Source organism: Cadophora gregata (genome assembly GCF_030347475.1).
Source record: "Cadophora gregata isolate MNR1 chromosome Unknown scaffold_11, whole genome shotgun sequence".
Taxonomy (NCBI): domain Eukaryota; kingdom Fungi; phylum Ascomycota; class Leotiomycetes; order Helotiales; family Ploettnerulaceae; genus Cadophora; species Cadophora gregata.
The window spans coordinates 2,187,363-2,209,867 of NW_026695934.1; the positions used below are offsets into that span (position 1 = coordinate 2,187,363).

At 48.5% G+C, this 22,505-nt stretch overlaps 9 protein-coding genes across 9 annotated transcripts; 5 read left to right on the forward strand and 4 right to left on the reverse strand.

Moving 5' to 3' along the window:
• The first annotated feature begins 882 nt into the window (after positions 1-882).
• Positions 883-5,399, forward strand: ONS95_002830 (uncharacterized protein). The gene is made up of 4 exons (XM_058496110.1): positions 883-1,234; positions 1,284-3,985; positions 4,095-5,209; positions 5,260-5,399. The coding sequence occupies exons 1-2, from the start codon at positions 1,151-1,153 to the stop codon at positions 2,997-2,999; spliced, it is 1,800 nt and encodes a 599-aa protein (XP_058354840.1). The 5' UTR covers positions 883-1,150; the 3' UTR covers positions 3,000-3,985; positions 4,095-5,209; positions 5,260-5,399.
• On the reverse strand, positions 3,346-4,665 carry ONS95_002831 (uncharacterized protein; the record flags this gene model as incomplete). Its single annotated transcript, XM_058496111.1, has 2 exons — positions 3,346-3,949; positions 3,995-4,665. The coding sequence occupies 2 exons, from the start codon at positions 4,663-4,665 to the stop codon at positions 3,346-3,348; spliced, it is 1,275 nt and encodes a 424-aa protein (XP_058354841.1).
• ONS95_002832 (uncharacterized protein) lies at positions 4,984-5,359 on the reverse strand (the record flags this gene model as incomplete). Its single annotated transcript, XM_058496112.1, has 2 exons — positions 4,984-5,246; positions 5,299-5,359. The coding sequence occupies 2 exons, from the start codon at positions 5,357-5,359 to the stop codon at positions 4,984-4,986; spliced, it is 324 nt and encodes a 107-aa protein (XP_058354842.1).
• Positions 5,400-5,856: 457 nt separating the features above from the next.
• Positions 5,857-6,953, reverse strand: ONS95_002833 (uncharacterized protein; the record flags this gene model as incomplete). The annotated part of the gene is made up of 3 exons (XM_058496113.1): positions 5,857-6,508; positions 6,586-6,704; positions 6,783-6,953. 3 exons carry the CDS (start codon positions 6,951-6,953, stop codon positions 5,857-5,859), a joined length of 942 nt encoding a protein of 313 aa, XP_058354843.1.
• A 1,400-nt stretch (positions 6,954-8,353) lies between these two features.
• Positions 8,354-10,358, forward strand: ONS95_002834 (uncharacterized protein). Its single transcript, XM_058496114.1, has 3 exons — positions 8,354-8,952; positions 9,061-9,332; positions 9,388-10,358. Exons 1-3 carry the CDS (start codon positions 8,473-8,475, stop codon positions 9,938-9,940), a joined length of 1,305 nt encoding a protein of 434 aa, XP_058354844.1. The 5' UTR covers positions 8,354-8,472; the 3' UTR covers positions 9,941-10,358.
• A 1,246-nt stretch (positions 10,359-11,604) lies between these two features.
• Positions 11,605-12,270, forward strand: ONS95_002835 (uncharacterized protein; the record flags this gene model as incomplete). The annotated part of the gene is made up of 3 exons (XM_058496115.1): positions 11,605-11,821; positions 11,937-12,124; positions 12,184-12,270. The coding sequence occupies 3 exons, from the start codon at positions 11,605-11,607 to the stop codon at positions 12,268-12,270; spliced, it is 492 nt and encodes a 163-aa protein (XP_058354845.1).
• Positions 12,271-14,174: 1,904 nt separating this feature from the next.
• On the forward strand, positions 14,175-16,244 carry ONS95_002836 (uncharacterized protein; the record flags this gene model as incomplete). Its single annotated transcript, XM_058496116.1, has 5 exons — positions 14,175-14,662; positions 14,715-15,306; positions 15,383-15,680; positions 15,740-15,793; positions 15,847-16,244. 5 exons carry the CDS (start codon positions 14,175-14,177, stop codon positions 16,242-16,244), a joined length of 1,830 nt encoding a protein of 609 aa, XP_058354846.1.
• Positions 16,245-16,484: 240 nt separating this feature from the next.
• Positions 16,485-18,644, reverse strand: ONS95_002837 (uncharacterized protein). Its single transcript, XM_058496117.1, has 4 exons — positions 17,411-18,644; positions 16,907-17,355; positions 16,676-16,848; positions 16,485-16,597 (listed from the first exon to the last, which is right to left on the reverse strand). The coding sequence occupies exons 1-4, from the start codon at positions 17,831-17,833 to the stop codon at positions 16,557-16,559; spliced, it is 1,086 nt and encodes a 361-aa protein (XP_058354847.1). The 5' UTR covers positions 17,834-18,644; the 3' UTR covers positions 16,485-16,556.
• A 2,199-nt stretch (positions 18,645-20,843) lies between these two features.
• Positions 20,844-22,175, forward strand: ONS95_002838 (uncharacterized protein; the record flags this gene model as incomplete). Its single annotated transcript, XM_058496118.1, has 1 exon — positions 20,844-22,175. The coding sequence occupies one exon, from the start codon at positions 20,844-20,846 to the stop codon at positions 22,173-22,175; it is 1,332 nt and encodes a 443-aa protein (XP_058354848.1).
• Positions 22,176-22,505: the final 330 nt, after the last annotated feature.

The window sequence follows — 22,505 nt, forward strand, 5'->3', positions numbered from 1 at the left end:
CTCGGTCGCAAGTGTGCTGAAATTACCCCGCATTACCCCGCACTTAACTGGAAATCACCGTGATAGAGCAGCGCGCTCCTGATTTTAGGGAGTCGCTCAGCAATAAGAAGCCTGCTGACATACACTTGTAGAACAGCAAAAATACCTGAACTACCAAAGAGCACTATGATATTCCGCCAAATCGGAAGTCAAAATCTCTTCAAGAGTTCTATTGCCTAAGCTTAATTCATCAGTTGGCAACTGACTTGGTCCTCTTGGACAGAAATGTTCTACTTTTTTTTGAGAGCTGATGGAGCGAAGGTTCAACCTTGACAGCATCTGGGTGCGGATTTGATGTGGCACAGATCAGCTGGCGATGAAAGTGGACTTGAATATAGGGGCGACTCAACGAGCTGGTGTAGTGATCGAATTGATGCTGTAAAGTACTTATTTCCAATCCTAGGATAATACCACCGGCCTATCTTTTTACATCCTACGAGCGGGCCGACATTTGTACACTGCCAGCTCCTGTTCTGATATTGACAAGCACCCACAAATCTCGGATGCCAAGACGACACTGGACCCAATGTCGGGTCCATCTGAGGATGATGACCACTCGTTTTGGCAGTAAGAATACATTATCTGGTACCGAACCGGAAATACACCCATTTCTGTATTCGTGCAGGAACTGGGGACGGCCCGAGCAGGCATCATGCAGGACAAATTACATCCATGAATGCTCCAACCCCGCATCGGCATCCAATCCAATACACTGAAATCACGGATCAGCATTTCACCGCCTCGAGACCGCCTCCGCTGCCAATGCAACTATTCCTGGAACGTTATATCAATTTCCTACTACCGAATATCTCCAGGAAGAAAGTTTTCAAGCTCCCCTGTAAGATGTGCTTTACCGGGGAGGCTGACTGCAGTAGGGCTAGAATTGTCATTGATAATTGGACAAACCTCCTCGGACTATCGAGATCTGACAGGCCTTTTGCATTCTGCCAGAATTGCACTTCTTAGTCTACGATGCATGATATATAAAGCTATGGCGAACCGCTCTAAAATTCTTCCATTCGAGCGACGTGAGTTCCTTTGCTCCCGGAGGTTCCACAATTTGTGCGGCGATTCGAAATTGTTACCCTCGTTTTCGAGTGTCTAAGTCAAAATGATTTCATCTTTTCTCAGTGTATTTTTGGTTGCCGCTCTGTCCTCTTGTGGGGTTACAGGAAATCCAGAAGTCTACGATTACGTGAGTAAAACAACCTTTCCCAGCCAACTGTTAATTAAATAGAATGAAGATCATCGTAGGTGGAGGAACGGCCGGCCTCGCACTCTCAACCCGGCTCAGTCAAGGTCTTCCCAAATTGAAAATTGTCGTCATCGAAGCAGGTCCAGCAGCGCAAGACGAACTTAACATCAACATCCCCGGCAAAAAAGGCTCAACACTCGGCACAAAATATGACTGGAACTTCACCACCACTCCCCAAGAAGGATTGAAAAGGAGGGTGCTTCCCCAAAATCGTGGAAAGGTGCTTGGAGGTTCATCCGCCTTGAATCTTATGACCTACGATCGCTCCTCTGAAAATGAGTACAACAGCTGGGAAGAAGTCGGCAATCCAGGATGGAGCTGGAAGAATTTCCTGAAAATGATGAATCGCTCTCAGAATTTCACGAGTGCAAATACGGAGTGGTATGGCGATGCTGGGGTCAGCACTAAAGGCCCCATTCACGGCACTATCAATAGATTCATCCCAGCTCAGCAAGCAGGATGGGTGCCAGCTTTGAATGCTTTGGGAGTTGAGACGAACAAGGAGTATCTTGGTGGAAATCTTCTTGGTGTTTCCTATTCGCCTGGAAGTCTTGATCCTACGCACTACAATCGCTCGTACAGTGCAAATGAATATCTTCCTCTCGCTGGTCCTAAACATACCGTTCTGACAAATACGAGGGTGGCAAAGATTAATCTCAAGAAAGTCAGGCAGAGCTACACTGCGACTGGAGTCACTTTGACGGATGGAACTGTGATTAGTGCAAGCCGTGAGGTCATTCTTTCTGCAGGATCGTTCCAAAGTCCTGGTCTTCTCGAAGTGTCTGGCATCGGCAAGAAATCTGTCCTTGACGCAGCTGGCATTACTCAGCTCATCGATCTCCCTTCTGTCGGAGAGAATCTGCAAGACCACATCCGTATCCAGACTTCGTATCAACTGAAAGACAATTTCGTTTCGTTTGACATCCTCAGATACAACGCCACCTACGCAGCCGAACAGCTTCAGCTCTGGGTTGACGGGAAATACTCACTCTACGACTACACCGGTAGCGCCTACACTTTCCAGACCTGGACCCAAGCAGGAGAAGACAACTCTAAGTTCATCGAACTAGCCCAGGCCGCAGTCGGGAACGCATCTCATCCTGCCGACAAGAAAATGTTAGAATGGCTTTCAGACCAAACAGTACCCCAGCTTGAAGTCATCGGCAGTGACGGCTACACAGGTCTCAAAGGCTACCCAGCACCGGGTACTCCACTGTATGGAAAAGGCTTCTGGACCAATATCGCTGTTGTCATGCACCCGCTCAGCCGGGGCAACGTGCACATCAACGCCAGCGATCCTCTAGGAAAACCCATCATCGACCCCAACTACCTCAGCAATGAACACGACGTGCAAGCCGCCATCGCAGCAGTCAAGAAATGTCGACAGATTATGCAGACGCCTCCAATGCGCGACGTCTGGGTATCGGAATATGAGCCCGGTCTTGATAGAGTCAACACGGATGCGGAGTGGAGGGATTTTGTGCTGAATACTACTTTGACTATTTATCATCCTGTCGGGACGTGCTCGATGCTGCCGAAGAAGGATGGGGGTGTTGTTGATTCGAAGTTGAAGCTTTATGGAACGACAAATTTGAGGGTGGTGGACGCAAGTATCATGCCAGTGCTGATTTCGGCGCATTTACAGACTGCTGTTTATGGTATTGCGGAGATGGCTGCTGAGATGATCATTAAAGCTTCCAAATAGTTTGTTAACGTTAACTGACATAACCTAGAATCTCGATATCAAACATGTCCATGGTAATGCCCATATGCCAAAATTATGAATGGTCTCTCCTGTTGTCTCCATGTTTCGCTTCAGCGGTTTTCAGTTAGGTGCGGGGTAATGCGGGGTACATTTTAGGGATCTGGCAGACCTACAGCTGAGATCACTTCACAGTCTCACAGTCTCACAGTAAACACAAGTTGAGTAAAGTCAAGACTTGCTCAAAGGCTGCAAATATATCAAAAGAGTTCAGAAGAATTCTTGTGTTCTCTAAAACTTGCTTGATTATTTTTACTCGAAAGCTGCCCTTCTTTCGTATCCACTTACCTCAAAAGTTTACCAATCCCAACTCTCCCGCAATTACATCCGCCCCTTTCTCACCAATGACCAGTGCAGTATTATTGGTATTAGCACCTACATTCTCCGGCACAATACTCAAGTCTATCACCTTCAACCCTTTTACCCCGTAAACACCCAGACTCCCATCCACGACTCCCATCTCCTCTCTTGGCGCCATCTTTGCTGTGCCAAGTGAGTGCCAAACGCTGTTGATGCTCTCGCGGAGGAACTGTTCGATGGCTTTGTCATCGTCGGGTGAGTAGGCGATGTCTTCAGTGATGTTGGCTTCTTCGGCGATGTCGAGATCTACGAGAGCTGCATTGGAACCGGCAGGGAACTTGGGGTGCGCGGTGGCGAGCTCGCCGCGGTACATTTTGGTTCGGCGCATGATCTCACGTTGCTTCTTGTACTGCCATACGTGTGCTTTCAGGTCAAATTCTTGTTCGTCAGAGAGGTACCCAGTGTTGAATGTTGGTGGGTCGGAGATATTTGGGCCTGTGATGTGGATGCTGCCCCGAGAATACGGATATGCGCTGTAGCTTGCGACACATATCAACTCTCCAGCGAGTCTTTCTTCCTCAGGAGCAAAGAATCTGCGTTTAATCAGTAACGGTTCATCTAAAGCTTAGGTAACTTACCCTCCGATGAAAGCAAAGAGTCCAAGTGGCTTGGAAGGCTCTTTCTTGAAGTCTTTCTCCCATGCAGCCTTGAAGTCCGGTCCTAACATGGCGACTTCAGCCGCAGATGGGCGGATCTTTGCCGCGACATCAACCATGTTCCATCGCACATTCGGATTACCTTGTTCAATCGCATCATCTAGTGTCTGAGTGCCGCAAAGGAGAGCATTGTTCGTTTGGTGCAGTTCGAGAGAAGTCTTGTATCCAGGGAAAACTCCGGTGTGGTCTTGATAGTTATTACCAACTCCAGGAATACCAGCAATAATTGGAACTGATGCTTGTTCAAGGATCTTCGGACAGCCGACTCCTGATCGTTCTAGAATCAGAGGACTACCGCATGCTCCGGCTGAGAGTACAACGAGCTTTCTAGCCTTGACGATCCTCGGCGTGACTTTGACCTCATCGTGAGATGCTGGGCTGGAAATGAACTCGAGCCCATTTGCTTTCTTGTCTGGATCAAATAGAACCCGGATAGCTGTAGACTCCACAAGCACATGAAGGTTCCGGTGTTGCCCGTCGTTGAGAAGTGGATGCAAATACGTGTGGGCCGAATCTTGCCGTTTGCCTTCCGGTGAGACATATCGCAACCAGCGGCCTACTCCATTGCATGATTCGAAGTCTTGCAGGTCCATGATCTCAGGATATCCTATTTTCGCTGCAGCAATTATGAAGTCTTCCTCCGATATCTTCTCCCGATATCCTCCATCTGAGACATGAACGGGACCCTCGAAACCATGCAGTTTTGGATTACCTGCGCCGTGATAAGTTTCAAGCTGTACAAGTTAGCATACCATCTCATCATAAAGAGGAGTGATTCGTGGACTTTTATCAGATACGGTATCATCTCCTTCGAATTCCATCCAGGCGTCTTCCAAGAATCAAAATCACATCCTTGGGCCCTCGTATACCTGCAAACGTCAAAATTGGTACCCGCACTCTGAGTCTGATGCCTACATCATGTAATTGATAGATGAACCTCCGCCCAAAATACCACCACTCTGAACTACGGGCGCTCTGCCAGCCAGATGCTCGGACTTCTCCCCTTGCCAGAACCTTGCCGTTGTGCTGCCGGGGAAGATGTTGTGGAGTGCAACCCCTGGATTCACAATTCTGGGATCATGGAAGTTGTTTGGGCCTCCTTCGATAACGAGTATCTCCAAATTTGGATCTGCTGTAGTAAGTCTGCCAGCGACGACGCACCCTGCTGTTCCACCTTGAACTGTTAGCTACCTTAGTGATCCAAGGTTCGTAACATGAGTTCGTACCTCCAGCGATGATGATGTCGAAGTCTATGAGACCTTCAGGAAGCTCGTTATAGAGAGGCATTGTGGCTCGGTGATGCAAAACCTTGAATACTCAGTTGTGAGTGTGTCTTAGTTCTCGAAGGAAAGGGTTGTTTCATTGGGAAAATGGCGTTGGGTGGGACGAGTAGCGGTGTAACAGAACACAACTTGAATCCGGAAGGGACAACCAGCGCACAAGTCGGAAATCAGGAAGGCGCCGACGGATGATAACTCAGAGCTAATGGAGTGCTCAGTGCAGAATAGCGAAATATTGAGGAAAGAAAGCTTGTACGTCTGTTCTGGCCAAGGATTTCCGTCGCACGAAGCTTGTACACTTGCGGCCTGTAAACATAAAACCTGAATATCTTGAAATTCTTTATGTTCAATATATGGATCGGCAACAACAGTTTTCAGAAGAAAATACTAGGTCGCATGCTTAATCCGTGGTTTTCTGTCTTCTACAACCCGACGCATTGTTAATTCTTTCCCACAACTATCGTACAAAGCAATGCGGAGAAGAAAAAGCAAGTGCATCACCCTCTAAAAAATGACAGAAGCAAACACAACCGCCGCAAGTGCAACGGTACTCAAAATGCCAAATGTAGCACCCAATCGCTTCCCAGCGCCACTGGTATCATCGTCCGTACCATTGTTCGTCATTGTGTTGTTTCCCACGGTGGTCATGGCGCTGGCAAATAAACACTGGAAATTCACACTGGGGCTCTCAATCGTTGACAAGTTCGTGCCATCCTGCATCAAAAACAACGACATGACAGGTGTCTCTCCTAGAGTGGCAGGGGCAGTTTCGTTGTAATACACAGATGCCGAGATCTTGTACGACGCCACGCGGGTAAGCTGATTGGACCGTAGAATCGTAGGGTGGCAATTTGAGGTGCTGTTCTCAGAGGAGCTCAGTGGCTCAGCTGCACCAGCACCCGTGAGAGGGAATCCGTGAACTTGTGGTGAAGCGATGGTACAGCTGCTTGGGAAGTTTGACTGAACTGCTGACGCGATTGATGAGCAGGTTGTAGCTTGATTGGCGGGCTCTTTGGCAAGCTCGATAGCGCTTGAAACCAAGTCAGTTCCAAGGTTCAGACTACACTGAGCACCGAGGATATCGCCACAGGCTGGCGAGAGATTATCCGTGCGGTTAGGTTCGAAAACGACGTTGTTGTCGTCGGCTAAAGTAATGCTTGATGAGGTCAGTCACCGATCCAAATAGACCTGAGAGCCAAATTCAAGCTCCTTTGCTAGGCATAGAAGAGGCACATATTAGAATCCACAGCCAGCGTAATCATGATCCAACACCAGTGACGGCATTCCGATTTCACTTCCCCGAATTGAATGACAAGGGCGAAGGCTACGAAAGCGACAGTCAATAGTAAGTTCTGCAATCCAGATTAGAGAATTAAGTTCAATTAACACACCCCAGCTTTTGCGACAATGCACCGCTTTTCAATACCTACACGGGCAACGACCCTAACACTATGGTTTTCTGGACCCGTAAACGCAACGCAGTTGCCTACCCAACTAGCAGCGCCGACAATCCCAGCACACGCTCTACCTCCAGGGAACCAAAAGTGGTCCGATCCACGATCCGCGGTCTGGTCGACGACACTCGTCTCGTCAAGAGTCATATTGCAACACATTCTGCTGTTGAGCTCTGCGAAAGCCCGACATCAGCCGGGCTTCACTTTGTCTCATTTGTCGAGGGAAGGTTTTGTGATATGAGAGGAAGAATTGTGTGTGACCTGTGCGATGAGACGTTGTTGGAGAAGTGCTTTGATGCTGATGCTGGGGAGGTACGATTTGGTGATTTGGCGAGAGGGGTTGTTAAAGAGTACACAAAGATAGTTGAGTGGGCTTCAGAACTGCTAGACAGAGTTTGGACTTTCAATGTGTCATGGTGAGTTGGCTAGGGATTTGGATCGTCTTGTCTCACGTTTATGTGTTAACGTAGTTGCCTCGGGTGAAAAGTACTTCTATGTTGTGGGCGGGTTCGGAGGGGTGTAGGGTTCCGAAGAGTATCGGCGGTGCTAGTCCGTCCGAGATCTGTTCTATCTTGAATGCTTACATACGATCTCGTATTTTATCAAAGGAGATTCTTCTCCGTCTGTCGTCAAAATGAAGCGAGATTCCGGGAATGATGATCGCGACATATACAGGCTCTGAACATACATCTCACTCAGGAAGAAGTGCCAATTATTGGATAGCGTGGAAAAGCGCAGTCCAGTTACTATGTAACCGAGGTGGTTTGTCTCATCAGGGGCGTTGCTCGATTTCCTTCGACTGCTTGATGATTGTCCGGGTCGGCAACTGACGGTTCGCTTAACTCGCAGCTCTTGGCACTGTAAACAAATACCCAGAACCATGCCGTTGTATAGTTATCCAGTAAATGCCATGTCGCATGAAGTGAGTGGACATTGCTTAGCTAGCTACGATGATATAGCTTGGTGAGGGGGACGAAAGATCGATGAAAGAAAGAAGTTTGAGGACGTAGGTTGGTTCGTCAAGCTAGAAGATTGAGATGGCCAAGTATCAAATCCGAGGAAATTACCCCGCACCCACGCCGCACTTGGTTTTGAGACGTACACTCAGAGATCCATTCTATGCGCATATGGTAGGAGCCCAAAAGACTTGCTATCCTCTATACGGCTCTGCATCTCCACGGCGAAGGTATGCAAAGACACCTTCTTCATTGAGTGCACTGCATCCAAAATATGCAGGTGGTCCATTTAGTAACGTCGGGACATTTCTTAGTAAGCGAACGAGGCAATTCGTATACCGAAAGTGAATAGGTTGCACCGGACGCAATGATCAGATGTTCTTACGCTTCGGCGAATTGGTAAGTAAGTCCGAGTGCCCAATCGAAGTGGCATCATTTTCTATATTTTATGTACTGTTGATGCAAAAGCTCGAACATCAGGTTAGGTGCTGCACTAGTAATCATGACGTGGTCGCTACTTTATTGATTTTGTGCATCAAGTTTCGGAGGTAACTGCATCAAGTGGTAGGTCTCCCACACTGGACCGTTTAAGTCTCCAGTTGGGGGTTGTAGGTTCGAGTACCTGTTTCGTTCATCCAACGATAAAGTATTTCAATTGTCCTCTATTTCGTCAATTCACATTTGCTTTCTTCAGGCAACACAAGATAGCCATGAGGTTTCTTCTTCAAGGCTGTGCCATTTTTGGCTTTCTGTTTCCAACCGTGCTGGCGCAGAGATATGTTTTCGCACATATGATAGTCGGCAACACCGCAGCTCATACTCAAGCAACATGGGCCGCAGACATTACCTTAGCTCGAAACACCGGAATCGATGCTTTCGTACTCAATATGGGATATCCTGATCCCAATATCTACGGTCAGGTTGCCAATGCATTTGCTGCTGCCGAAGCTGCTGGCTCTGGATTCAAATTATTCTTCTCGTTCGACTATCTTGGCGGAGGTACCAGATGGCCCTCGACAGGAGCCAGGTCTGTTGTGTCTTACTTGAATCAGTATAAAAACAGCCCAGCTTACTTCCGATTCAATGGTCTTCCAATGGCATCAACGTTCGAAGGTACTAGTGATATCGACGCTTGGGCCTATGGAGGCGTCATACGAAACAATGTCGGCGGGATTTATTTCGTACCCGATGTAAGTATTACCAGATGTTTCTCTTCAGTCCACCCAGCATGAGTTTTTTCATCAACTCCGCTTTCCCAAAGCTGCATACAAGATTCATGCTAATCTTCATCTATGTAGTGGTCTAGTCTTGGTCCAGGAGGATTCGCACAGCATCTAGGTAAAGTTGAAGGTGCGTTCAATTGGGACGCTTGGCCCACTGGAGCCACAAACATCAACACTGCTGGAGATGTCCAGTGGAGGAATATGCTTGGAGCAAAGAGCTACATGATGCCTGTATCTCCTTGGTTCTTTCGTTCGGCAAATGGAGGGAATAGATGGGTATGGAGAGGCGACGATTCTTGGGCTGATCGTTGGGCTCAAGTTATCAGCTTTGCTCCCACATTTGTGCAGTTCGTAATCCAAAGTGTGTGTTAGTCACGGATCTTGCTGACCTGATACTGACAGAATTATCTCTTGGAATGATTTTGGCGAATCTCATTACGTCGGGCCTGTGCGATCAGCGAACGAGATTCCAGCCGGCTCGGGAATATACGTCGATGGCCAGTCACATGAGAGCTGGCTCGACTTTCTTCCATATTATATTGCCAAATACAAAGGCAGCAGTTTCACTATTACTCGAGACCAAATGCAGTATTGGTATCGCAACGCGCCTTTGGGAGGAGGTGGTACCTGCGGTGTTGTTGGCAATGACGCTGGTCATGGTGAACAACAGATCTCGCCTAATGCCATACTCTACGACGGCATATTTGCGTCGGCACTGCTTAAAAGCCCTGCAGCGGTCCACGTACAGATTGGAAGTAATCCTGTAATCATCCACAACTTTGGGGCTGGACTTACACATTGGAGTCAGTGTTTCTGTGGTCAGACCGGCGTACCGAAATTCTGGGTTGTGAGAAATGGAGTGACTACAGGCAGCGGGACTGGCAAGGCTATTAATCCATCGACTAGTCTATCAAATGGTTGTACCAACTATAATCCTTGGGTTGGATCTTTCTAGAGATGGGGATTTGCGAGTGATCACAGCACTGTTCGAGGGGTTGGAATTGATAAATGAGGAGACGATAGGTTATAGGAGGTCGTCTTCTAATACAAAAACTTTCATTTGGTTGGCAATGCAGTGGCTTTGTTGAAGAGTTGAACAGCCGCATGCTGCTGGAATTGTATTTCCAGTTTCAAAGATATGAACTTGATTTTCAGTTGTTATCCAGAATATGAGTTCATGCGGGAGGCATAATTTCGACGAAATCTAGGATCTCGCAGTTGCAATAGAACCTAGGATCAAATTTCAAGGAAATCAAGGCATCGCCCTGAATTGCTTCCCTGAAATAGATCGTCTTCTCCTAAAGTTACGCGCTGCAATGTTTTTCCTGATCAACTACCCTCTGCCAAACAGCCTCACCAAAACAAAAGTACCGATCAAAAATAAATCGACTCTATTCAAAGAAGCAAATCGTTCCTTCAAACTCTGGGCTCACGGGTATATCCCACTCTCGCGAAGGCTGAGCACAACATAAATTCTCGGCAACCCATCCATCGCCGCTTGGCTTCGCGGGGTCTCCACATCTGATTCGCTAAGCTTTCAGGGGAAGCGAGACTAGCGCAGCATCCTGCGCAGCATTGGAATGGATGGACAGCATACCAAGCACGCGGTTTTTATAATTAGGCTCCTTGCTCTGTTACAGCCTCGTGAGGGGTCTGCTAAATTGTTGATCTGGAGATCTGGGGGGGAACCAGACGATCAGGGAATCTGAATTGACAGTCTAATTCGTTTACATTTCGTATTCCCTTCCAGCTCTCAAAATTCTGCCTCGTGTTTGTGCATGACATGTTGTTTAGGCTCTTGGAATACAAACCGTTGCTTCAGCCTCACGAGGGGTCTTCTTGTCTGTAGATCTTGGGCATTCAAGGAGGGGCATTTAGACGATCGTACCTGTCTGTCACGCCGAAACGAAACAATTCTATTCGTTGCGACTTTTAAGCGATTCGGGAATTTGCCTTATCTACAGGCACCGCTATTTTACCCGTTCCTATTGTTGTATTTCCGTGTCGGTAAGTTCTGCCGATGTGCATCCCGAGCTGAATGCCAGGAGCCGCCGGCCCCTTTCTTCGCAGCACGGGACAATCCTACAGGCACAACATCGCTTCAAGTTCACTTCGATTTGCATGTTTGCACATTCCTTTCTACCTTGGCATCCTCCCCTCGTGCAGAATTTGAGCAGTCGAGTGGTTTTTCCAGCATTGAATGGTATGAAGGATTCGCGAAAAAAGTATCGAGTTACAGACGGAGGGCCTTGGCAAGGCAGGATGCCCTCAAAATTTCAGCTCTGAGGTGTTCCAGAAAGCGCAAATCTTCAAGTAATGACCCGTATCCAAAGATAATCATGAACCTATTCAGGGAAATACAATGCTTGGAAGATGGACGATGGATGCAGACTCTGCAGCCGGATTAGGAGATGGAGAGATGAAGGTTGTGGGAATGGATGGAGTTACTGCGTGGGGAAAAGTATAAGAAGACCTGTTTCCACCGTCGATATCAACTTCTCATCAGCAACAACACCTTCTTCATTCTCATCACCAATACAAAACATCGTCTACCACATATCACTTCACTTCTCCCACAAACACAATCGAGAACTGCATTGTCCACCCCTCAACCTCAAAATGAAGTACTCCACCATCATTCAAGCTCTCCTCGTTGCCCTCTTCAGCAACATCGTCTACGCATCCGTCATCGATACTCGTGCCCTCACTGCTCGTGATGACCAGTCTCCAAGCACGGAAGATCTCATCGCATACCAACTTCCTGATGGCCGTCGCAGAATCGACTTCTACGACAATGGTGCATTGGAGGGATATGCTATCGAGACTGACAATGGAGGTATGTCACACTCAGTCCACTCTACTTGATATCACCATCCATCCAAACCTTCAACATCGACGAATCACCAAAACCTTTCATTTTTCCCTGTATATATTGCTAACGATACAAATAGCCACATTCTACGACATTGATGGCTCTGAGGTCTCTCTCGCAGACGACGATGACTCTGATCTCGCTAGACGTCAATCTAAGTGGCGCTTGGCCATCAAGTTCGCAAAGTTGATCGCCAAGTGGGGAAAGAGAGCTTGGGATTATATCTACTGTGTTGGTGCCAGCTCTATGTGGAGATGTGGTGATGATGTAAGTTTCTCTCTTTGCACTTCAATACATTTGAATATGGGCTGATGATGTTTGAACAGTATGTTCAGTGCGCTACCCAAGGCACCCCACCGTGGGCATGCATCGAGGGTATCATCTGTGTTGGTGTTGCTGCGAGGAAGTGCTAGATGATTGGCCCACGACAAGGAAATTGGACGAAACCAATTACAATCTCTGTGTGGGAAGAGAGTGAAGTTGTGTACTTTTCGAGGGAGGTAGACGGACATGCTTGTTGATGTTTTGACTCGCTTCGCTTCGCTGTACCGAGCCCTTCAGAGGCCTTGGATTTCTTGTCTTCTATGTGCTCGTTTGTATGTCGCAATCAATGCAAACACGTTTTGGGAACCAATTATTCGGCAAATTTGCAGCTGAGCTGTCGTCGTTATTGATTGGTCGGTCGTGTTGATGTTCCACGTATATTCCTTCGAGTCAGTGATCTGACTTATATGTTCCAAATGCGGAAGCCTCTGACACAGGTCAAAACTCGGCTTGGCTAAAAAAATACGATCACCTGGATGAGTCCGGATGGTTGATAGTTTGGAAAGGGTCTTAGATCTCTTTTGTTATGATTCATGACCTGCGACTCTTAGTCCTTCCGCCCTGGGTTAGCTTCGGCAGTCTTTCCTTTTGCCGGAACCAGGTATCCGGATGCAGCGATACAACAGCATTATCATCACCTGAAATTGGGTTGAAGCCTTGGACGAGGGGCTTCGAAGCGCTGGAGATCTTAAAGCTAACAAAGCGTGTATTAAAACATAAAGATGGTACGGATCCGTAATCCGAGATCGTCACTTTTCAGCAAGTCATGGACACAACTCTTCAAAGTCACTTGCTGCCAAGCCAAGTCATAATAGGAGAGATATCGTTGAATTCTAGGCCAAAAGGTGATCCCAGCCGAGCCGCGATCAGCCTCCCTCACACTACTCCTGTAGCCTTCTCGCTACTGGTCCATCAAGCACCTTTAGTACCAGAGAACTGCCCGCTACAGTTGCTCCCTCACCTCGGCACGCGCCTTGCTGCAGCCAAAGCTCAATATGGTTCACACATGATACCGCGTGACCACTTCGATGTCTTGATTTCCATGCATATTATCGGTTTGAAGGGCGGGTTGTTGAAAAGAGAGTTTCGGTTATCGTCCTCTTACCATTCACTTGCCAGAAAAGAAGGCGATCATTTTCAGACAGTGTAGATTTGCATGAATATTTTGTTTTCTGGTAACAAATGGAATGCACAATGCATCATTATCTCAACATAAATGATATCAAGGGCTTTGTCGGAGAAGGCGAGAATGGGGGCGCTAAGGGGCCCTGACTTGTGCATAGGGCTGGGCTTCTAGATTCCTTCCAGACGCTGTAAGGGGCTTGATTTCACGGTGCTTACTCGGAGCATTATCATTGTTTTCTGCGAGAATTTGCTGCCCTTGGAGTTCTAGATGAGAGAAAAACAGCAGAGGCTGCCAGCCCTAGCATGGAGTGGATATCACTGTTGTCACTGTCCACCTTGAGCACGACCAATCGTGGCTCCCGCTTAAATGCTCGCTCGGCCACCAGCCTGGGCACGCTACTGCGGATACCCCGCATCTCCACACCCATCACGTCCATGCGGACCTCATGCGGTCTGGAGCGCAAAAACTAGTTCGTACCGTCAAATGGGAATGCTGAGAATGCTGGATGCTTGAAAAGTCTTGAATTGGGAAAGGACATGATTGGAAGATCTCAGCCTCTAGCTCAACAATCAGCATCTGGACTGCCGAGCTACGACTGGAATGTCGTAGCGTGTAATCAATTTTGGTTGAGGACATCATCGTGCTGGCTTCAGTACTGGGGTGGCTCGAGGGTGGCTGCATGGCTTGAGTGGTTGCGGATGGCCATGGGCATGCTACTGGCCTGGGGATTTGACGGTGTTTGATGATCCAGTGCGTTGGATAGGTTGGTACCGTGGTTGGTGCTGTGATGTTTTGATCTAGTGGTCCGGAGGGTTAGATGGACCCTCAGACTTGGTGGTAGTGGGAGGCCAAAAGCCATGCAGGGCTATGATTCGCACTATTGCTGAGAAAGGGATGGGTAGCAGGAGGGGAAGCTATGGAAGGAGGAGCTATGAGGCAGCTCATACAGCTCTGAACTTTCATGATCGTCTGTATAAGAAGGAAGGGTATCTTCCCGTCCCAGAAGTCAATCATCACATAGCTCATCTGCATCCTTTCCCCGAGCTCCCAAAATCGTTCCAGCATCTGTATTACCAGAGCAAAAGGTCTTCGGAGCTTCGAAAACACCGCAACCAAATCTCTACAGCAACCTTCACCATGGCAGGAGGAGCTATGATATCGACGGGAGGGACGATCGAGGGAGGTTTCTTGAAAGGCCGAGCTCTGATCTACCCCGTCTTCCTGATCACTCTCCTTTTCTTCCTCTGGGGTTTCTCCTACGGTCTTCTCGATGTCTTGAACTCCCATTTCCAGGCTGTACTCAGCATTACCAAGTTGCAATCGACTGGTCTGCAGGTCATGTACTTTGGTGGAGGGTCAGTCGTAACTCTACGCCTGAATTTCTGGACTCAACTGATGGCCTTTTAGATATTTCTTTTTCTCGCCTATCGCAGCCGAAGTCCTCAAGCGTCGTGGCTACAAGACCACCATCCTCATGGGATTGACCCTCTACTCTCTCGGCGCCGTCTTCTTCTGGCCCACAGCACACTTCACGACCGCTGATAACAAACTCGCCTCATACGGTGGTTTCCTCGCCTGTACCTTTGTGATCGCATGCGGTTTGGCAACTCTCGAGACATCGGCAAACTCCTACGCTGTCATTATTGGTGACCCAGCATCTGCCTCTATCCGTCTCCAATTCTGTCAGTCATGGAACGGTGTCGCTTCATTCGTTGGCCCATTGATTGCATCGAAGTTTTTCTTTACAGGAGAGAACGCAAACAACTTGACGAACGTGCAATACGTCTATCTCGCAGTCGCATGTCTTGGCGCCGCCGTTGCGGTCCTCTTCATCTTCACCAAGCTTCCCGAGGTTTCTGAAGCGACACTTGCTGAGAACGCCAATATTGAGATTCAGGCTATTGACGAGCATGGCAATCCAATCGGTCAGGGTCCATTGTACAAGCAGTATAACATGATCTTCGCATTCGTCGCTCAGTTCTGTTATGTCGGTGCTCAGGTACGTTTTTCATTTTCTTACAATTTTCACAAGTCATCCCTCCGAATTTGAGTTTGTACTAACTTGTGGAACTCAGGTAACAATCGGCGCTTTCTTCATCAACTATGTTGTCGAAAACGGTGGTTTCACCAAGCCTCAAGCCTCGAACTTTCTCTCATATGCCCTCATTATCTTCACAGTCGGTCGTTTCGTCGCCGTCGGAATTGCCTTCTTCCTCGCACCAGCTTTCATCATGATTGTGTACTCCATGTTGGTCATTGCCATGACAGCTTGTGCTTCTGCTCTCGAAGGATCTGCTGGTGTGGGAACCTTGATGGTCACGTATTTCTTGATGGCGCCCATGTACCCTACTATCTTCACGATGGGTACTGCTAGTAAGTTGATCCACGGGCTCGTATTTTTCAAATGAATTGGCTCTGACAGCAGCGATTAGATCTCGGAATCCACACTCGTCGCGGTGCCGGTATCCTTGTCATGGGTGTCGCAGGTAAGCAACTTTTTTATTCCACCATTTATGATATTGGGACTGACATCTAACAGGTGGTGCCGTTTTCCCACCCATCCAGGGCGCTGTAGCCGATGGTGCCAGCACTCGGATTTCAATGGTCGTCCCGCTCGTCGGCTTTGTCTATGTCTTCGGCTACGTCTTCTTCCACTGGTTCACCCACGGCAAGAATATCATGCGTGTCAAGGACATCGTTGTCGCTGCTGATACTGCTGGTCGTCGTGGCTCTGCCTGGGGAGGTGCTGTCGGTGGTGCCATCAACTATGTCCACTATACTGGAGAGAAGGAGGGTGTCACGGAAGGTGGAATGAGAAGAGCGAGTGTCGTTACTGCAGGTCGCAAGATGTCCATTGCCGTCCAGGTTAAGAGACCCAGTGTCAGCCATGGTGAGGCTGTTTTGGAGGAGCAGAAGGGAAATCCGATTTTGTTATAAATGGATATTGGATTTGCGGTGCTCGGCAGGTAGCTTAGAAGTGGAGTTGATGGGTTTGCTAGGGGTCATGGGGTTTGGGGTCAGTGTGGATGCGGTGTGGAAGTGAGTTCGGGACCTTGAGTGATGAAGTGTAATTTGATGAGGTACTTGTTTGATTTTGATATACCACAGTTGATAGTTTTTCGTTGTAAATACCACTCACTGCACGAAGAAAGGATTCGATATCCAAATCGGTTTGAAAAAGTGACAATTACATTCAAGCCGACCCGCCCCAGCCCCCCAACATGATGTGAGGGCCAAAGCTCCGGAGATTTACCGAGAAACCACAACATCGCCAGGAAGTTTAGTGAACCCTGCGTTACCAAGTCAGCACAGTCAAATTTACAGGCTCATACCACTACAAGAAACTACAATCCAGCGGGATCACTTACACCCATCAACATCCTCCTTCACCGTCTGCGGCATGGTGCATTTCATCGCATCCTCATCAGATTGCCTCAGGAGCTCTTTGCACCTATCACCTGTGCAACGCGCGTTCAGAGCTCGCTGCAATGAGTCGCCCTTCCATCCGAACATGTAATCACCGTGTTGGCCATGACCGGTACTGAACAACAATTGTCAGTCATAACATTTTGATGTACGGAAGACAGAAAGGGACTTACGCATCACCCATGGCGTAAACAAATGGCTGACTCCCATCCTCCCTCCACAATTCCAAGTCATTCCACGGTCTTGTATCCCACATCACCTCATACATGAGTTGCGGCAAATGCACCGGATGGCTATCAGGACACTTTCCTCTTTCCAATGATGGTGTATACGGCCTCGTGACAACTGGATCAACATATGGCTCGAACGGAATAGTCGAGTATACGACATGGCTTTGATGATCGGGGGAGTCGAGATTGACGCCGTCCCAACAGTTTGGGAATGTCACAGTTGTGCGGATTCCACCAGCGCAGAACTCATTGGGGAGAGAAGTAGTGTCATTGCCAGTGCAGGGTGCACCGCCGAAAGGTTCGAAGTTTGCACCAAAGCAGCGGTGGCATATTCCACGAAATTCGCCCTCTGTACTTCGAAGCATTGGGTTACCGGCTAGCATACGGAAGCCCTGAGTTATGTTAGCTTTATTTATGGTAGTGTATATTGGAGAGAGGGTGACTGACAGGCGTGAAAGCAGTAACGTTCGATACACCATCATACGGCGGAATGTAATACACCGTAATACCCCCATTCTGCTTCAGCCCGCCATTCTCAAACTGTGCCACTCTCTTGAACGAACCATTCCTCGCCTGGTAATACAGAGCAGCTGTCCAGTAATTACTCAAGTCTTCGCTGAATGTACAGCTTGTGCATGTGGATTGTGCGACTAGATCGTGAGATATGGGGACCATGGTTGCGTTAAAAGAGTTCCCACCAACGATTTGATGCGTGTGGGGCGAACCGATGATGCCTGGGCAGACGAGAGGGTCAAGTCGTTCGACAACCAGCTGGGAGCAGGCGAAGCGCATCATTGCTGCTTGGGTTGGTTGAGCATTGATGGATGGCATGGAGCCCAGAAGGGCAACGAGGGAAGTAATTGACCACATGACGGCAGTCTTTAGAGATGACAGCTGCTGGTGCTGAAAGTCCAAAGAGCCATTGACTTAAAGATATCCATGCTGATATACTTATTCGATATGCTACTGGTATAAAACAACTGCCGAGAATGAGGGACTATCATTTCTGCTGGATATGCGTGTCGCCACATGTTACTCGTGCAGAGAAATCGTCCTAAATAAACGGTAAAGTGGTTGGCTAATCACACATTAGATGGAGGCCGGCAAATAGATGATCAATAGTAATGATATCCGGAGACCTGGAAATGGAACATGCTTGGAATTTTAGTTTGAACAACCCGGAGTAGAAGGCATGAGAGGGTCTTCTGCAATCCTGAAAGGGATGCGTAGATGCACAGAGCATCCATGTGGTCGTCACTTGACGCAGAACTTCGCAGACAAACTAAAAACAGCATGGCAAGAGAACATCAGAAGTATTCAGATACAGAGCCGGAGTAGATTAGGAAGTTTGGACCAGAAGAACAGACATCGAAATATCTTCTCTGGTCGACAACAAACTAAGAAGAGGCCAGGTACGAGATGGCCCTCTAACTTGGGGAAAGACAATAAGGTAGCATTCGTCTCAAGAACTCAAGCTCCCATTTCATATCCCATTCGAAAACACTTCGGCTACTTGCTGAGGTATGAATCCGAGCTTCGACGCACGCAAAAGCAGACATAAGGAGCTTCTCGGGACCCAGGGCATATCTTCCACCATTTCAGCCACAAGCGCACCTGCATGCATGTTGTACAGACATCCGTATATCAAGGTTGTATCTGGGTGGATAAAAGGACATAATAACGGATATTTGCAAAGTGAAGGCCGGGGTAACGGGTGGAGGAAATGGAAGGTACGAGCATCGCTAGCGTCGACACGTGACCGTGATTTGCTGGGCTCCATCTGACTCGACGCGCAGGTTGACAACAAGACCCATGGAGCAGCCCACTACCACAGACTGCCGACAACATTTCGGCATACTCAAAGCAGCCCCGTACGGTCCGGTGCATAGTGATGGCTGGAAGTGTATCTAATACACCTTTCCTTAGGTCGGAGGAAGCTGATTGTTACCGGGATTGCTTGATGGCTGGCATCAGCTCGATTTCCTCGGTTTACACTCCAACCTAACCACCACGGCCCTCGATATCTTATCGAATACCTGTATCCCATCGAATATCTTCCCAGACCGGCAGATATACGAGATCAGTGGCGCATTGAGCAGTTAGCTTGGTATTGACAGATCGCATGCGAGCCGACACCAGCCATTCCCTCTTCGAAATCCATGATATGATGGCAGAGCAGAAATCACGCAACATTGGGCATGCAAGATCAAATCATGAGGTCTACGAAATCAACGCAATGCCTGAAATGACCGAAAGGTGTGCGTAGGATGTCGGCCTTCGACACACCCGATCTATCAACTGCAACCAAGCGGAGTGTGCAGAAGCTGTTCGGAGAAAGGCTCTTCGTGATATCCTACCTCCCTAGGATGTATTGAAATACATGGGACTACATCCTCTGAGCTGTGGATTGCTTGGATGGAAGACGCAGGTCGTGTTTGGCAATCGGAGGGCTCACGATGCTATGGGAAGTGGCGACCTTGTTTACCGACGCCCCTCACTTGTCGCGCGTGGCTTTCTTTTCGAATACCAGATGCACACGGAGATTCAGTTTGGACAACGGGATCATTTGAGAAAATCTCAAAGGTCCAAGTCCTGGGGCTTTTCTGGTCAGAGGGCGAAGAAAGTTATATCCTGATCGCGACATCTGCATTTACTGGCCTCAAAGTTCGTGATCCTTATCCAATTCGTCAATTGGACCGCTTCCTTCAAGTATTGATATCAGGCTCGTCGCTCGACGGGAATCTGGGCGACCTTCAGATATATGCATATCGCAGCCCTTTTTGATTGTGGGCTACAGACGAAAACATTGAGGGTCAATGGTGAGTGCTGATATCTCAGATTGGTTTGCTGTTCATTGCCCCCACTTGGCGGTATTATCATGGTCTAAGCACTCCCATTCAATGCTGTTGTCTCGATTGTGTTTTCCTCTCAAGCAGAAAGCGCTGCAAAATGTCGGTACAGCGAATATCCTGAACCGGCAACCATATTCTTTTATTCTTCTCGGTGGATAGTCTGTCGGTGTGAGACATCCTTACTCCACGATGTACGGAGGTACATCGACTTATTGATCTTTCGGGATCTTATCGTTCGTCCCAAGTTTTGATCCCATATCCTGTTTTCAGCCCGCATCATGCAGTATCAGATCTTGGCCACTCTAGTGGGCAATGATCCCTCAGTAGTCGAACGCTAAGAGCAGACTGACGCGCCCCAACATCTAACTCAACTCAATCTGAAAGAACGGGATGTCGAGAAGCGTGTTCTACACCGAGCAGAAATCTCTTTTGGTATCCTTGAGAATGCATACCCTCCAAAGCATGACCTTGATCTCGGATTCCATTACTGAAGAACTGCAAAACTCGGTCTCTAAGGTCAGCAAGCTTTGCATCCTTGGCTGCATCGAAGGCGCATTGTAAGCCTCGACCCATGGGACTTGGCAACCAATGACTTCACACGTGGGGTTCATCTTATTCCCCATCTATCAAAAATTCGCAGAATGCAGGTACTTGTCCCGTCATGATAGCCAGTTAGATCTGGCAAGGACTCAAGTCGTTGCTCGGCGTACCCGGATATCTATGCAAGGCTACGACCAATTCTCTTATCAAGCAGTCATCTATCTCTATCCCTGCACGTGGGCAGCATTTCATTATCATTGATTCGATCTCCTGTTTTAGCTGCAGAATATGCCTGTAGGTGCACCATAATGATCGATAGACCCCGCGTTGGATAGCTATCTCAAGTGTGGGAGCTTGCGGGAGCTATGTAATTTTTGGGGCCGGCGAAGTTCAGGTAAGAAGGCTAAGAGCTACAAAACCCCACAGCTCGCCTTTTTGTATTTTTCCTTCCTCTTACTCCCTACCTCACCCATTGGCCTGCCTCGATAATGCGTTTCATTGCCCACCTTACAGTTGTGGCTGGAGTCGCGAGCACTGTCGTCGCTCTGCCGGCAGAAAGTAATTACAAAGACGAGCATCATGGCGACCACGGCCATGATCATGAAAAACCAATGGACAGGCACTACAAGGTGTCCTACGATCCTCGACCATTCTACCTCATTAATAACATGACCGACTCTCCTCTCAAGAAGAAACTGAAATCGTGCGAGAATGGCCCCTTTAGCATCAGTGGCTTCTCAATTGGTCATCGTGGAGGCGCAACTCTTCAATTCCCAGAAGAGACTGTCGAAAACACAATTGCAGGTGCACGAATGGGCGCTGGTATCCTTGAATGTGATGTCGCCTTCACAAGTGATCGCCAATTAGTTTGTCGTCATTCCCAATGCGATTTGCATACAACCACCAACATACTCTTGCACCCCGAATTGGCTGCCAAGTGCACCACTCCTTTCACACCTGCGAATGCGACATCCCCTGCTCATGCCCTCTGCTGTACCAGCGACATTACCGTGGACGAATACACAAGTCTGTGCGGTAAGCAAGACGGCTTTAATGCCAGCGCGACAAACGTGGAAGATTACCAGCACGGAACACCAGACTGGCGAACAGATCTCTACGCAACCTGCGGCACAGTCATGACTCTAGACTCGTACATCACACTGGTGGAATCCATCCCCGGCCACCGCAACTACACTCCCGAGCTCAAGACCCCCCCAACACAAGTCGCCATGCCCTTCAACGGCTACACGCAAGAGCAGTACGCCCGCGACATGATCGACAAGTTCATCGCGCGCAACATCTCCGCCGACAGAGTCTGGGCCCAGAGCTTCAACCCCCCAGATGTATACCAGTGGATAGCAGAGTACCCCGAGTATGGCAACCAAGCCGTCTTCCTCGACGAGGACGGTGACACGCCCGAGACTCTCCCCGCCGCCTCCTCCCTCGAGCGCCTCTCGGCCATCAAAGCCAAAGGCGTGAATATCATCGCCCCGCCCTTCGGGTACCTCCTCACCACCACGGCGGACAACAAGACCATCATCCCGAGCACGTACGCCATCTCTGCTCAGCAGGCTGGCCTTGATATCATCCCTTGGACGATTGAGCGCTCGGGTCCGCTCGCGGATGTGAGGAAGGATGGGGAGTATTACTATGGGTTCTTTGCACAGGGCGTGGAGTCTGATGGCCAGCTTTATGAGGTGCTGGATGTGCTGGCGAGGCAGATTGGGATTAAGGCCATATTCTCGGATTGGTCGAGTACGGTGGGCTTTTATGCGAACTGTTTTGGGTTGGGATATGGCGGGTTCTTGGGTGTGGAGTGAGTGAGTCGGTGGGTCGGTGACTTTGGTGTTTAAAAGTTGAGCGTAGTTGCGAAGATGGATGAATAGCTAAGCGAGCCATACCTAAACCTATGTGAGTGCGCGCCTGCTAGAGAGAATCGTATTGTTTAATCGATCTTGTCTCATTTGTTTACCGTTGAGCGTGGTTGTGGTCTGCTTTCAGTGAGACGTCATTATCTCGTTGCTTTCGTTTATTTCCTCCCTCTCAGTCTGGGCGCAGTGCGTCCCACAGGATGATTGTACTGCTTCACGATACACACAACAAATAAACATCTTTTTTTTTCCCACAAATATACAATTTTTCTATCTCTA

Coding starts and splice junctions, on each gene's coding strand:
- ONS95_002830 (XM_058496110.1), top strand. CDS start 1,151: ATGATTTCATCTTTTCTCAGTGTATTTTTGGTTGCCGCTCTGTCCTCT. Junction 1,235..1,283: donor ATCCAGAAGTCTACGATTAC/GTGAGTAAAACA, acceptor AATAGAATGAAG/ATCATCGTAGGTGGAGGAAC.
- ONS95_002834 (XM_058496114.1), top strand. CDS start 8,473: ATGAGGTTTCTTCTTCAAGGCTGTGCCATTTTTGGCTTTCTGTTTCCA. Junction 8,953..9,060: donor GGATTTATTTCGTACCCGAT/GTAAGTATTACC, acceptor TCATCTATGTAG/TGGTCTAGTCTTGGTCCAGG. Junction 9,333..9,387: donor TTTGCTCCCACATTTGTGCA/GTTCGTAATCCA, acceptor TGATACTGACAG/AATTATCTCTTGGAATGATT.
- ONS95_002837 (XM_058496117.1), bottom strand. CDS start 17,833: ATGTGGTCAATTACTTCCCTCGTTGCCCTTCTGGGCTCCATGCCATCC. Junction 16,849..16,906: donor GTTTACGCCATGGGTGATGC/GTAAGTCCCTTT, acceptor ATTGTTGTTCAG/TACCGGTCATGGCCAACACG. Junction 16,598..16,675: donor GAAGGAGGATGTTGATGGGT/GTAAGTGATCCC, acceptor TTGGTAACGCAG/GGTTCACTAAACTTCCTGGC.